This window comes from Jatropha curcas, chromosome 3 (genome assembly GCF_041381405.1).
Source record: "Jatropha curcas cultivar XTBG-Jc1 chromosome 3, XTBG_Jcur_1.0, whole genome shotgun sequence".
Classification (NCBI taxonomy): Eukaryota; Viridiplantae; Streptophyta; class Magnoliopsida; order Malpighiales; family Euphorbiaceae; genus Jatropha; species Jatropha curcas.
Window position 1 is genome coordinate 21,610,219 of NC_143153.1, and position 13,201 is coordinate 21,623,419.

A 13,201-nucleotide genomic window follows, 5' to 3' on the forward strand; every position below is an offset into this window, starting at 1 on the left:
TTTGGGATGTTAGAGTACGAAGATTAGTTCAGAATTTCTGCAACAACTCGCATAAGTCAGGGTTTTTAGGTTAAGCCATAGAAAATAATAATGAGACTTAATTATAATAGACATAAATCCAATCAATAAAAGGTTGAAAAAAAAAACACGCACATAAATAAAGTTATCAACGTCATAAAGATGCATATGAAGTTCAAACTCATAATTTTATATTAAGTCGCTTCATTCACAATATAGGTGTGGGCGTTTCTTAATTATTTGAAAAGTCGTTGAGGTCTAATCGAAATGTTGGATCCATGATGCTTCGAGAGTTTTCGTTTAGCTTCAAAGTGCCATATTAAAACATACATCTGCAAATGGAAGTGTCATATTTTTATTTTTTTGTTTGATGAAAATGAAATGCCTGAACCATTCGGGGGCTTTAGAAATTGAAACTTCGATTTTTGGGTGAGGAATCCTTTAAGTGTTGCAGATGCTGTTGAATTAATTTATTCCTTTAGTTGAATTTGAAGCAACCATGAGTTAATTGTTGAACCCTTCCAAATCAAAAGCGTAGAGGAGAGAGAGAAAAAAGAGGGCACTGTTTATGGAAGACCAAAAAGAGGATCTCATATTAGTAAATATTCATTTCAGGTTAGTCAAAGACCATTTATGCTTTGTTTGGATGGGTGCAAAATATGGATAGATGTAAAATAGAGGATAAAATGTCTTGAAAATCCCTTATTTAGTTTGGATAAAAATGTCAGTATTATTTTCACTCCATTTTGGAAAAAAAATGAATAGTGTCACTTTCCACCCTCTCAAACATAACAATAATATTTTACAGATTAAAAATTCAAGGGTTTATCAGACTATTCCAAGAAGACAGAGATAAAGAAAGTCTTTTTTGGCAAATATATGAATACAACTATAATTTACTCCATTTAAATTTTATTCTTATTTTAACAATAAATAATTTAAATAATAATCAATTCTATATAAGTTAAAATTCTAAATAAATTTTCATTTATACCAAAACACCAAATATGAATTTATAAAATTTCAAAAAATTCGCTTACATATCAAACAAAGTTCAAGCCAATTAGGTAATGGTTTGGTTGATTTTCTCACATATGTGAGGAATAAAAAGTCTCAAGTTCGAATCCTGAACCGTCGCCCCCCTCTCTCTCCCTTTCGCCACTAAAATTTCTTTCCTTCTCTCCATTTAAACACAAAATTAAGCATGTAGATACGGAGAGGCATTGATTCTCCATTGAAATACAAAATCAAGCATATAGATAAGGAAAGTGATTGATTCTTGTCTTTTGAAACAGCCTCTCCTCGTATTTTTAGTATACTTTTAGTTTTGTTGCAAATTTTTATGTTTTTTGTTAAATAAATTACATAATATACATAGATTCTGATGTAGATTCATGTTATTTATATTTTTGCTATGTTTTATCTTCATCTTTTGTAGAGTTTATAATCTCTCCAATTTATGTAGAGTTTTGTTGCTTGCATTTATTTGGTTTATTTGAATATGTTGCAATTTGTTGAGAATTCTTCAACTATACAATGATCTTTGTCTTTTGAAACTTGATACTGCGGTCTGTTCCTCTATTGGATTTAGTAGTTCAAATCCTCTATATTTTTCATAAACAATTAATTAATAGATAATTATATCATGCATAAAAGATTCAGAGAGTTCATTTAATCAACCACTTTTGAAAATCTATATATTTTCTTCAAGTTCACCTATTTTTTACTAAAATTTCTTATTAGATAGCAATTATCTTATAATTTTTGCTTTATATATGATCTTCAAGAGAGAGGTTGTTGTCCTCCTTATAATATTTGTATTGATTTTAAGTTTTTTAATGAAATTCTTATATTATCTTTAAAAACACAACAGAGCTTAATGTCCACATACCTTGAACCATTTGGGTTTTGCCAATTGAGAACTCTTAAACATCTCCATTTCAATTTCCAATTACTTAATAGAGATGAACGACAAAACTCCGAACTATCAAGATGTTCAATTAAGATATTTAATACATATTATATATCAAAGTTTGAAGATAGACAACGTTCAACAATTTAGAGAAAATCCAAAACGAAATAGTTGGACTGTCCACCGAGTATTGATTAAACAAATGGCCTCTCGTTGCCCAAATCAAAACATAATTCGGCCAAGTTTTTTTTTCCCACATTTAAAAATCTGCAGCAAGGAAGTTTCCAGGCAGTGATACCTGTACAAAGAAACATAGACTCAGCTTCAATTATTACAAACGGGTACAAAAAACCCAGAAAAGGAAATCAGAGAGAAATGCTTCATTTAATTACGTACCTTCTCACCAAGTTTGAATGCTGGGAGACCTTTGTAAGGACATGTACCGCATCGGAAAGCATCGCCTAGTCCACACTACACGTAAATCATAAGAATAAATTGTGTAAATTAGCCTGTTGAACCACAAATCCATTGATGACTCAAAGGTGAAAATTTTTTAAGTCTGCTCTTAACATATCCGTGCATGGCACGGCGACGCCTTGAGCTGTGTTCGATTAAGCACAATGAATATTACAGCCACAACTATATATTCACATCAACTCTTATCATATGTTAAGAGATAATAATATAAACATACATTGCCACAAGCTGATTGAGGATTGTTCAGCTGATCCATTGTCGGTCCTAATTTCACCTTCTCCTCTGCCTCAGCCTCAGCTCTCCCACATGTGCAGTTTTTACAAGCTTTCCTTGTGCTTCCAACTTCACAATCACCAACTAGACAAATAAATAAAAAAATGTTAATAATGCATGGCCGAAATACCAAAACGAATTGGCAAAGGTGAAGGAATCCACAACTTCTCTAACCAGGTGGTAGTTGAGGTTTTTTCAAGTCCTCTTCAGTCAGGAGGCTATCTTCATCAATTAAATCATCGTCAATCTGAACCTTTACTGAACTTTTTATGGACTTCTTTAGAGCAAAGGATGACCCTATCTTCCAAGAAGGCTTCTTAGCCTTAACCTAAAGAAAAAGGGGAAGAAAAACAATGTAAAGAACCTGACAAATAATTAAATCTCGAACTCAATTAAAAATATATAAATATGATCAAACGTCTTCTTTATTTATTTGCGCTTTATTAAGGTATAGAAAATAAAAACTTATTTTGTAGTTCATGCAAGCTCACAACCAGAATAACTAAAAATTACTCGAGGGGCTATGACCAAACAGCTTAAAGGAGATATCTCAATCGGATAGAGAAATTATCACAATAAAAAAACAAAATAGCAGTAACATAGCTTCAGCAAAAATTGTTACGAACATTACCCTTGATCTAATACAGGCAATTTTTTGAGGTTATCAAGAGAGATTTCTGCTTTGCTAGAATTAGAGAACATTTTTTAATCAAACATTGATCATCATTCATCATGCTGCCTCAAGCCATCCACCGATGTCACAAAAGTTCCACAAGATACGAATCCCCTTTAAAGAGGAGAATTCAATCCACAACAGATGCTTTAAAAAGGAGATAATTATAGTTAGCAAAACTGGAACTCACCCCAAAAGATTGAACAACTTCAGATAGTCCAATAGAATTCGATCGGACAACTTGTGCTTCCAAAAGACCTGCTAACAACAACTTCCGCTCTAGAGCAACTATTGCCTGCAGAAACACCATGGTGAGACACTTAACTTCAAACTAACAAAACTTCACTATGTAAGAAACACCTTGATATTCACCTCATCTGTTTCCTCTGCCACCGACCTAAGACTTTTGTAAATTAGGACAGTCCCACCAGGCTTCAACACTCTTAAAATTTCTTCAAACAACAGATCACCAGGAAATTGGAGTGACGTGCTGATGGAAATGACAATATCTATGGATGAAGAATCAACTGGCAGCTTACCTGAGACAGGTCAACAATAAATATTATAGGTCTTTGATACCTACTTGATATAACTGTTTTAGAATAATAAAATGGAGAGGAAAAGGAATCAAAGTAAAATTGCAATGAAGAATCAGCTGTAAAATTATTCAATACTTGGAACATGGTATTGTTGTGTCATAACATCATTAAGCCTAAGTACCAACTGTACCAAAGAAATTTAAGATGGCAAAACACGTGTATGAGAGTTAAAGAAGGAATGATGACTAGGTGAAAGATTCTCAGCTGTGTGAGAAGGCTTACAGAAAAAGGATTCTTTAATGCAACCATTCCAGAATTATCCAACTCTAAATTCTTCTCCACGGGCCTTATCAAAAAATTTTCAAAGACCATAAATTTTGATTACTCTGTTTTATAGAGTTTATAATCATTAATCGTTTGAATTTTTCACCAATACTAATCACTGGAGTGGATTTCAATTAGATAGAACAATTTTCCCTATCTGCATCAGATGGATACATATAACTCATAACTCAAAGTACAGAAAAAACATACCAGATTATTTTTTAATATACAAGCAAAAATCTTTTATTCCATGATGTAGGTGGAACATGATCTGTAAGTAGGAAAATATTTAGTGAATGAACTGCATTTACCTTCTCCTGGGTTTTTCCTATTTTTGCATCTCGTTTATTACATAAGTGAGCTTTTTATGATTTACCACACAATAATTTAAGCATCTGCTACTGGTAAAAAAAAAAAAGGACAATATAGCAATGCCTACAAAATGGAGGAATAAGTGATGCAAATACAAGACCTTTACATACATGTACACTCACATACATCATGTGCATGTTTTCATGTGCCTTTTGACCACAAAAATAAACTTGAACACCAAAAATAAGAAAAAAAAACTGAGAAAATATTAAGGAAAGTACTTAGAGACGACGCTTGAGTGACGACTTGAGGATCACATTGCTCAGCTCCTTCATGACCAAGCTCTCTAACTGCATTTACTATTGTACTTACAGAAAGAAGTGTATCATCTGTAAATGCTAGTACAGAACTCTGTACCTTCTTTGTATCCTGTAAAAGTCAGCATTAAGAAACTTTTGCAACTTTTCCAACAAAGTGTTATCACGCAAACTACCCCATAAAAAAAACCCCACGCTGATACATTGAATTGTGAAAAATATCCAACCAAGACCCAAAAAAAAAAAAAAAAATGTCAATATAAGAAATAGATTACACAGTAAGAACACATATGAATAATTAGAAACAGATAGTCATGGATTCTGATGATAATTCATTAACAAAATTAAAAAAGATAGGGCCATTTTACAAAGAATTGTAACTTAAAAAACATACATAAAAAATTAGAATCAATTAAAAAATACTTACAAGAGAAGGGGGATGGGGGGAGGTGGGAATTTGACAGGACATAGAAGCAAATTCATACTCAATACATTATTGTACTTATGTTGCAAGTTATGAACATGTTACTATCATAGGAAAATGAAAACATCATAATATTCTATTTTTTGTTTAGTTAATCTCCCTTCATGTATTATCCTTAGCTAACTTGTAAAATTTTATCCCTTCTTGGTAGATATTGTTGAATTGACCCTGATTAGGTAAATATTCTTTTTGTTTACACCTCCTAGGAAAATGGCCCAAAAAGAAAGGAAAACTATAAAAGAGAGACAAATGTTATCCTAGTTCTCTCACAAATTAAACTCCAAGTAAAAGCAAAGTTTAAAAGAAAACTATGAAAGTGAATGTGCAAATTCAATCAAATCGTTCCTCAGATCTAAAATCATTTGATGCTTAATTGCTTATGTTGTGTAATTTTGGCAATGTGGCCAACAACATCCAATAAAATAAAAATAAAAAATCTACAAAAAAATCCTCAGCATACAACTTTTGGATCATAAATAAGGATCGCTGAATGCTGTACAAAACCTAAAAAATCATCTATGTACAACAAAAATAGTTTCTAGAACACATATAACAGATAGAATAGAAAACCAAACTACCTATCACACCATATTCAAAAGAGGGTTTTACCCAGTATCCATCCTAAGACTCAAAACCTATAAAAACTTGGTAAAGTTGGATTCATTCAATTGAATCCTCATCTATAATGGTTCATCACTATGTTGTGTTGATGATAGCAACCGGGATTTACAAATTTCATATAAAATTAATCATAGACTGGTCGAAGAGAACACCAAGAAGAGAACAGGTGGATTAGTTTATAAAGGCCAAGATGTAAAAGTTTATGCAAAGTAAAATTCCATAATTTTCATGTTAATAGCCCAAAAGATTTTTTTGAGAGAACAAGACAAACCAACTAAAGCCACCACTTACCCAATATTACATAAAAAGATGTTTAAAATCAAATTCCAAAATCAGAACCTGATTATCAAACATTATAAGAAAACCACGAATATTAAAAGAGATCTATTAAAAGAAAAAGAAGAAGAAGAAGCTAATAGGAGAAAGCCTTACCATGTTAAGAAGTCTTCGAAAACCTCAAGAAAGATACTCTTTGGCTTTTTTTCCCTTCCCTGAAAATAATCAAAACACAATAAAATTACAGTAGATAAAAAGAAAAAGATCAAACCCAAATTGAATAGTCAATACGGAGAATGAGAATCTGCAAAATTGTATGTATAACTTGAAATAACGTGAACTGGAGGATTACGACCTCGTAAAGGCGGTGAAGTAAAGAACGATTCGATGATCGCTCAGTTGATGACGTTGACTCGATGGCGATGTTTGTCTTAACTAAAGGAGGCGACCTGTAGGTTTGAGGCGGTGTGAGAAATGGAGAGAGTAGAGATGCAAAAAGGAGAGAATAGAGTCCAGCGCGAGCAATCGGGCGGTTCGGTTACGAACCGGGCCGAACCGAAAAATACAATTTTTAAGCTGACCGATCCAATGCGAAACTATTTGGTAACCGAATCTTACCAAACCGCAAATTCCGTAATAAGTAAAATAGTTTTAATCTTTACATCAAATTAAAATCCACAAGCTACAGTTGCCTTGATGCCTCTTCATAAATCATAAAGGCTAACAAAACTTTCTGTTCCAGCCTTAATTTTGCCTCCTTCTTCATCATCGTTTAAAGATGGAAGCTCCCATAAACCCAAATCAACAAAATGCCATGAACCTAAACCAACAATCTGCTGCTTTTCATCCTTCATTCCCTCGTCAATCTTCCATCATTACTACTTTTTGAGCCTTTTTCAATTGCAATCTTGCCAAGAAATGCCATAAACTCCATTTCAAGTGAAAAAATTTTAGAGATAAACCAGACTAATTAAAAAAAATGGTAAGATTATAACAAAAAAGAAAAGAAACGAAAGTGAAAAAAATCAAAGGGACAGAAATTAAAAAAATAAGAACTGGGTAGAACTTTAAATGCTATTCAAAAATAATTTTGATATATCACAGCAACCAATTTTTACACCAAACCCATCAAGATCAAATCTTTAACACAGCAAGTCCTCATTTAGCAGAGGAAAACTTTTGGTATTAGCTAATAGTCTGACCAAAACATGATATGAAATTGAAAGGAAAACTCACCGTCACCTTATATGCCTTCAACTTTAGGGACTTACTTTGTAATTGCAATTTGCAATTTGCAAGATGCAACACATTATAGAGAGCCAGAGCCGAGAGCCGAAGAGAGATGAGAGGGAGCTAAGCTTGAGAGTGCCGCCGCAATTAGGAATGAGACTGACAGATAATTGATGATTGAAAAATCAAAGAGGGAGTGCAGTTGCCAGTCGCACGCAGAGGGAAACTAAACGACTTACAAAGTCTAAAATTAAAACCTAGGTTAACAAATTAAAACTCAACTTTTAGCCCAAAACGACAGCAGTTACTCCGTTAACCGAACTTTCTTTTTTCCAAACCGAGACCAGACTGAAAAACCGAAATCCATTGAAAATTAAAAGCATATACGAACCAAAAACCAAATACCCGAACTACAGCAGTTCGGTGCGGTTTTTTTTTTTTTTTTTTTTTTTTTTTCTAAGTTTGCTAGTGTTGTGTTCTCCCTTTGAACTCCGCCCATAAATAGGATGGAATGGAACCCGATGGATATCCGGCACTCACCAAAGCTGAATTCAATTATAAATTACGTCTTTAAACTCATTTACAAATTCATCTTTAATATTCGAATTCATCTCAATTATTATAATTATTCATTTAAATATTCGAATCCATTTAATATTAAACATATTTTCTATTTTCATTTTTAAAAAATAAAAATTATAAATTTATTATTTTGACTTAATAAAAAATATAATATCTATTTATAATACCATTCTATATGATCTCCTATAATATATATATATATATATATATATATATATATATATATATATATATATTAATTGTTTTTACTATGAAAACTATTATAATTTAAAAAGATATTTATGCTAATTTCGAATTATTGAGTTTTCGATTATTCTTTTGGCAAGTATAATCAAATAGCATGAACTCGCAAAAGCTATAGTATTATTTTTTTTTTCAAAGATGGACATGTTTTGCCATGTGCAGTTAATTTGCCAACATCTCTGATTAGAATTGTCACTGTTAAATTAAATTTTTACAAATTGTATATAATTCTTGTCCTCTTCTTGTTTTATGTATAGGAAATTAAAACATAAACAGTATTTGTATAATTCACAAAATTGAGTGCGCATGTTTCAGAAAAAACAAGTAAAATTTCATAAAAGTCATAGCGAATTCAGATAAATCAACGCAAAACCCAGTTTAAAACCTAAGCTGTCACATCAAATAAACACAAGGCTAGCAGTAGAAGCTAACAAGAATCGGCAATGGATGTTCAAAGGAGTGAAATTTCAATGTTTGACGGTTTTATTATTACCTTCAAATTCTCCAAACTACTAGAAATCTCGCGCGACCAAGGGTTTCAAAAATGGCCTTCAGCGATTTTTTATTGTGTCAGAGTTTAATTTGAAACGATATGTAGACTTTAGAAGGGTCCGACCCAGCCCATTGTTACCGCTTATTTTTCGTAACTCTGATTCGATTTCTAATTTTTTTTTTTTTTCTCTCAATGAATTACACTTCTTATACTCTTAGTTTTACGGGATTGAGGTTTCTTACCACTTCAATCAATATTTTGTTAGTAGATTCAGTTTCTAATATCAAAACTTCTTATTGATATAAAAAGAAAAAAGTACATAGTTATTTGTAGGTTATTAATTAATCATTTTAATCCATGAAGTTTGTTAATTATTTTTTTTAATGCTTGTTAAGTAATTTTAATTTTGAGAATTGTGTTATCAACTTCGGTAGATTTTATGATGCACGAACACCTTAAAAGGACTAGCGTAGTGGTGTCGTATCAGTGTCGGACACCAAAACTCTTCGGAGACTCTCGAATAGGGGTGAGTACAGTTTGATTTGGTGCGGTTTGAAAAAATTTTCGAACCAAACCATTAATTACAGTTTATAAATTTTTTAATCCAAACTAAACCATTTAATCAATGAAATCAAATTAAACCAAACCGCAAAAAGCGGTTTGGTGCGGTCTAGTTTACGGTTTGATACCATTAAAATAATTTAATAATTATTATAATTGTAATTAAACAACATAATGAATTAATATATATTTTATAATATATAACAGTAAAAAAAATTATAACTAGCAAAAAAGTGCTATGTTATTTGATAGCATAAAGTATAAAATATCAATTTCTACAATTTAAATTTATAAAAACAAATAAGATTATATGTAAGTAATATTTATGATCTACCAAAGTATAATATACCAATAAGAATTTATTCAAAAAAAAAAAAAATTCTTTCAATACTATAACATTTTTTTTTTTTTGAAAGAGTCAATACTATAACATTAAAAACATAAGAAATGACACCAAAAAGAAGCTACCAGGTTCATGAGGTGTATTTCCAAAGTTTCAAATTAGATAAAACATAACAGTTAAATTAATACCACAATGACATCATAGGCTATCAATAATAGAAGGTCCTTGTGAAGATTTTGAAATATCTACAAAAAAATAAAATAAATCATGTTATAATTGAATATTTTAATAATTTATACATAATATATAAATAACATCAGCAAAAAAAAAGTTACTGTTATTTGATTTTTCTATCTCATCAAGATTTTCATCAAGATTCACTGGGTCTGAGGATGCCTAAAGCGAATCTTGTGTATATATCAGTGATACCACTATCTTAGGAGTCAAAGAGCTCCTAAATGAATCAAGAACACGACCTCCTATGTTAAATGCAGACACTGATGCGAGAGTGGATATTAGAATTGCTAGTACATCACGTGCAATCTGTGAAACAATAGGATATCATAGGCTAATAACCTTCCACCACTCCAAGATATCAAAATGATCAGTATGCTCTTCAAGCCCATCTTCTAGATGTTTATCCAATTCTATCTTATTACGACTTCCATGTTGTTGAGCTTTGAACTTCTTGAACAAAGATACCATTTTTGGTTGACTCTTTTGTGATGGTTGCTCTTCATTCATCTCACTCGACTTATTAATTTGAAAGTCAATACTTGATTGTCCACTTAAACCAAAGTTAAAATCTTTGTACTCATAAAATAAATCATATGAAGCCCCTCTCACTTTTCAATTTCAAGCATTTGATAAATTCCAAATTCTAAATATTCAAATTTATACCAAGGGTCAAATACCATTGGAATAAACAAAAACACATTAAGTTTTTCTGGATTTTCCCAATATTTGTAATACTTTTCTTTCATTTTTTTGGCCATTCCAGAAAATCTAATATCATTTGTAGCACACCATTCCTTTAAAAGACAATCAATGTTGCTAATTCTTGAAATTAAAGATTGGAAGTAACAAACAATGAGCCAAAAAACATGCAAAGTGAGATCATAAAAATATGGAGTTCCACCTCGTAGGAACATCAAGACATAGCAAACTATTGCCATTTATTTTTTCCTCTTCGACACACAATTTAAATTTTTGCAATCTAGATGGTGATTGTCTCACATGTTTTTTGAGATTTTAAATATATTTAATTATAAAATATTTGATAATAATAATCATTCAACTAAAATATAAACAAAAATAAAATTCTAGATGTTCTCTCCTTTCATCTTTCAATTTTTCTTTTTTTAAAAAATTTTAGAATTTTATTTTATTTTTCTACAATTTGATTGGATCTTAAATATATTTTTAAATTTATGTACAATTATTTTAATTAATATATAGATTATTATGAGTTTGAAATTTAAATTATTTTATTTCATTTAATTAATTAATATTTTTAAGTTAATTACATTTAGATGGTATAAGTAACTGGGTGGGAAGTGCAGATTAATGACTAGTTTAATAATATTAATTAGGTCTAAATTTTTTTTTTTTCAGAAAAAATATTGTTTAGATTTATAGTTTGTGTATTTGAATGTAAACATTTCATCTCTGGAGAAGGAATAGATCCATACTTCGAGGTCAAAACTTCTTTACGGTACATTTAATGATTGTTCATCTTTTAAATTTATACTTTATTGGGTATGTTTTTGAAAAACTGCTTTATTTTTATAGCATTGAATTAAAAAGATAAAATATTATTACCAAATATATTGTCAAATATTTAATAAAATATTTAAAATATTTAATCTCTTTTCTTTGAAAATAGACTCCATTTTGGGAATTATAAAATAATAAAAGAGGATGTCATAATATGGGGCTAATGATTATTTGAATTTAGTATAGAAATTTTGAGGAAAGATTAATTTAAAATGATGAAATATTAATTCTACCAAAAAAAATGAAAATTATAAATGTGGAAATATTGGGATTTCTAATAGGTCATTAATAAAATTTAAATATCTTAAAATAATCTTAGTAATGACTAATTAGAAAATTATATTTTTTTAGTTGATTGGATATAATTTACTAAAATTATTTTTTAAATAAATACATATAGATAATTAAGCATTTCAAAATTTTTTAAGTTTTCTCTTTTTCAAATTTATTTTTTAATAAATATATATGATAATTGACATTTGAAAATTTTTATATTTAATTTTTTAAATGTTTGATTATATTTTTATTATAATTTAAAATATTTTAGGAGTGAGATAAAAAAATAAAAAAGTATATTTTTTGTAAATTCTTTTTACTTATGTTTGTATAATTTTGTTGGAAATTTTTTAAAAGAATAAATTTCCACATAGAATATATATAATTAAACCTTTCAAAATTTTTAAATTTTTACTTTTTATAATTTATTTTTAAATAAAATAAACATATGTGTATGTATATACACATTGCTGTTTTATTAATTAACCATTATATTCACGTTAATCTCACATGAAATTTTAGTTTAACATTATAAAAATCTAAATAATATAACAAAAATTGAATGAATATAAATAACGAATATAGTCAACGTGCAATGCACGTCATAAAAAGACTAATCTTCTATAATATATATAAAAGTACGAATGGAGAGAATATTGGGTTTCCAAAACGCCCTTGCATACTTTTAATTTTATTTGTTAATTAAAAATATCATTAAGGATATTTTAGTCATATTTTAATTAGGAAACTTTTAATTTTATTAGTTAAAAAATAAAGGTAATTTAATTTTGATTGATTTTGTTAATCTAATTCAATTAAGAAATTTAATCTAATTCTAAATAAGAAATTATTTATCAATTAATATTTATAACGTGCAGCTAATATTAATTTACTATAACGTTATATTACTGCCTATTTAAATACAAGCTTATATACACCTTATACTATATATTAATAGACCAGTGCTTATCAATTAATGTCGTGTTTTTGGTTTTGGTTTTGGTTTTGGTGTTATCAGTTGGGTTAATTTCATGTTTTTATGAGTTAATGCACAGTTTCCAATGTGTTTTCCAATGAATTTTTTTATATTTTTTAAAGATTCGTGATAAGGAGTGAGTTTAAGCAATCTAGGTTATATTTTTCAAAACGGATAAAGAAAAGGTTGCTAATCCGTTTGTAAAGCCTTTTGCCAACTCTTTGCAACTGAAGGTCTCTGCCTTAGGTTATAATTTGCAACGGATAATATCCGTCTCTAAACATAATATTAGTAAATAAAACTGTATTAAAAATTCAAATATATATTTTAATAATTATCCAATCAGATATTCTTGTTATATTAATAAAGAGTTTCTATTTTTATTTAAATTAAGAATTTTAATTTATAATAATAGTGGTATATATAAAAGTAGGAATAGGAAAGAGAAATGTTGGGATTAATCAAGATACTCTTATTAAATTTAGAGATGAAAAA

At 29.3% G+C, this 13,201-nt stretch overlaps 1 protein-coding gene across 2 annotated transcripts; it reads right to left on the minus strand.

Annotated features, from left to right (window-relative positions):
• Window positions 1-1,933: 1,933 nt before the first annotated feature.
• LOC105629556 (anamorsin homolog) lies at window positions 1,934-7,807 on the minus strand. 2 transcript variants are annotated; one of them, XM_012211166.4, is made up of 10 exons: window positions 7,463-7,807; window positions 6,582-6,675; window positions 6,383-6,441; window positions 4,810-4,957; window positions 3,726-3,892; window positions 3,544-3,648; window positions 2,855-3,008; window positions 2,625-2,764; window positions 2,327-2,401; window positions 1,934-2,228 (listed from the first exon to the last, which is right to left on the minus strand). In XM_012211166.4, exons 3-10 carry the CDS (start codon window positions 6,383-6,385, stop codon window positions 2,190-2,192), a joined length of 831 nt encoding a protein of 276 aa, XP_012066556.1. In that variant the 5' UTR covers window positions 6,386-6,441; window positions 6,582-6,675; window positions 7,463-7,807; the 3' UTR covers window positions 1,934-2,189. The 2 variants fall into 2 exon arrangements, with proteins under 2 accessions (XP_012066556.1, XP_012066555.1); XM_012211165.4 differs by lacking the exon at window positions 7,463-7,807 and having other exon boundaries at window positions 6,582-6,823.
• Between the last annotated feature and the right edge of the window lie 5,394 nt (window positions 7,808-13,201).

Excerpts from the sequence above, each read along its gene's own strand:
- LOC105629556 (XM_012211166.4), bottom strand. Across the intron at positions 3,893-4,809 it reads CACTCAAGCGTCGTCTCTAA|GTAAGCTGCCAGTTGATTCT; the intron begins GTACTTTCCTTA and ends GACCTGTCTCAG. Across the intron at positions 3,009-3,543 it reads AAGTTGTTCAATCTTTTGGG|GTTAAGGCTAAGAAGCCTTC; the intron begins GTGAGTTCCAGT and ends CTTTTTCTTTAG.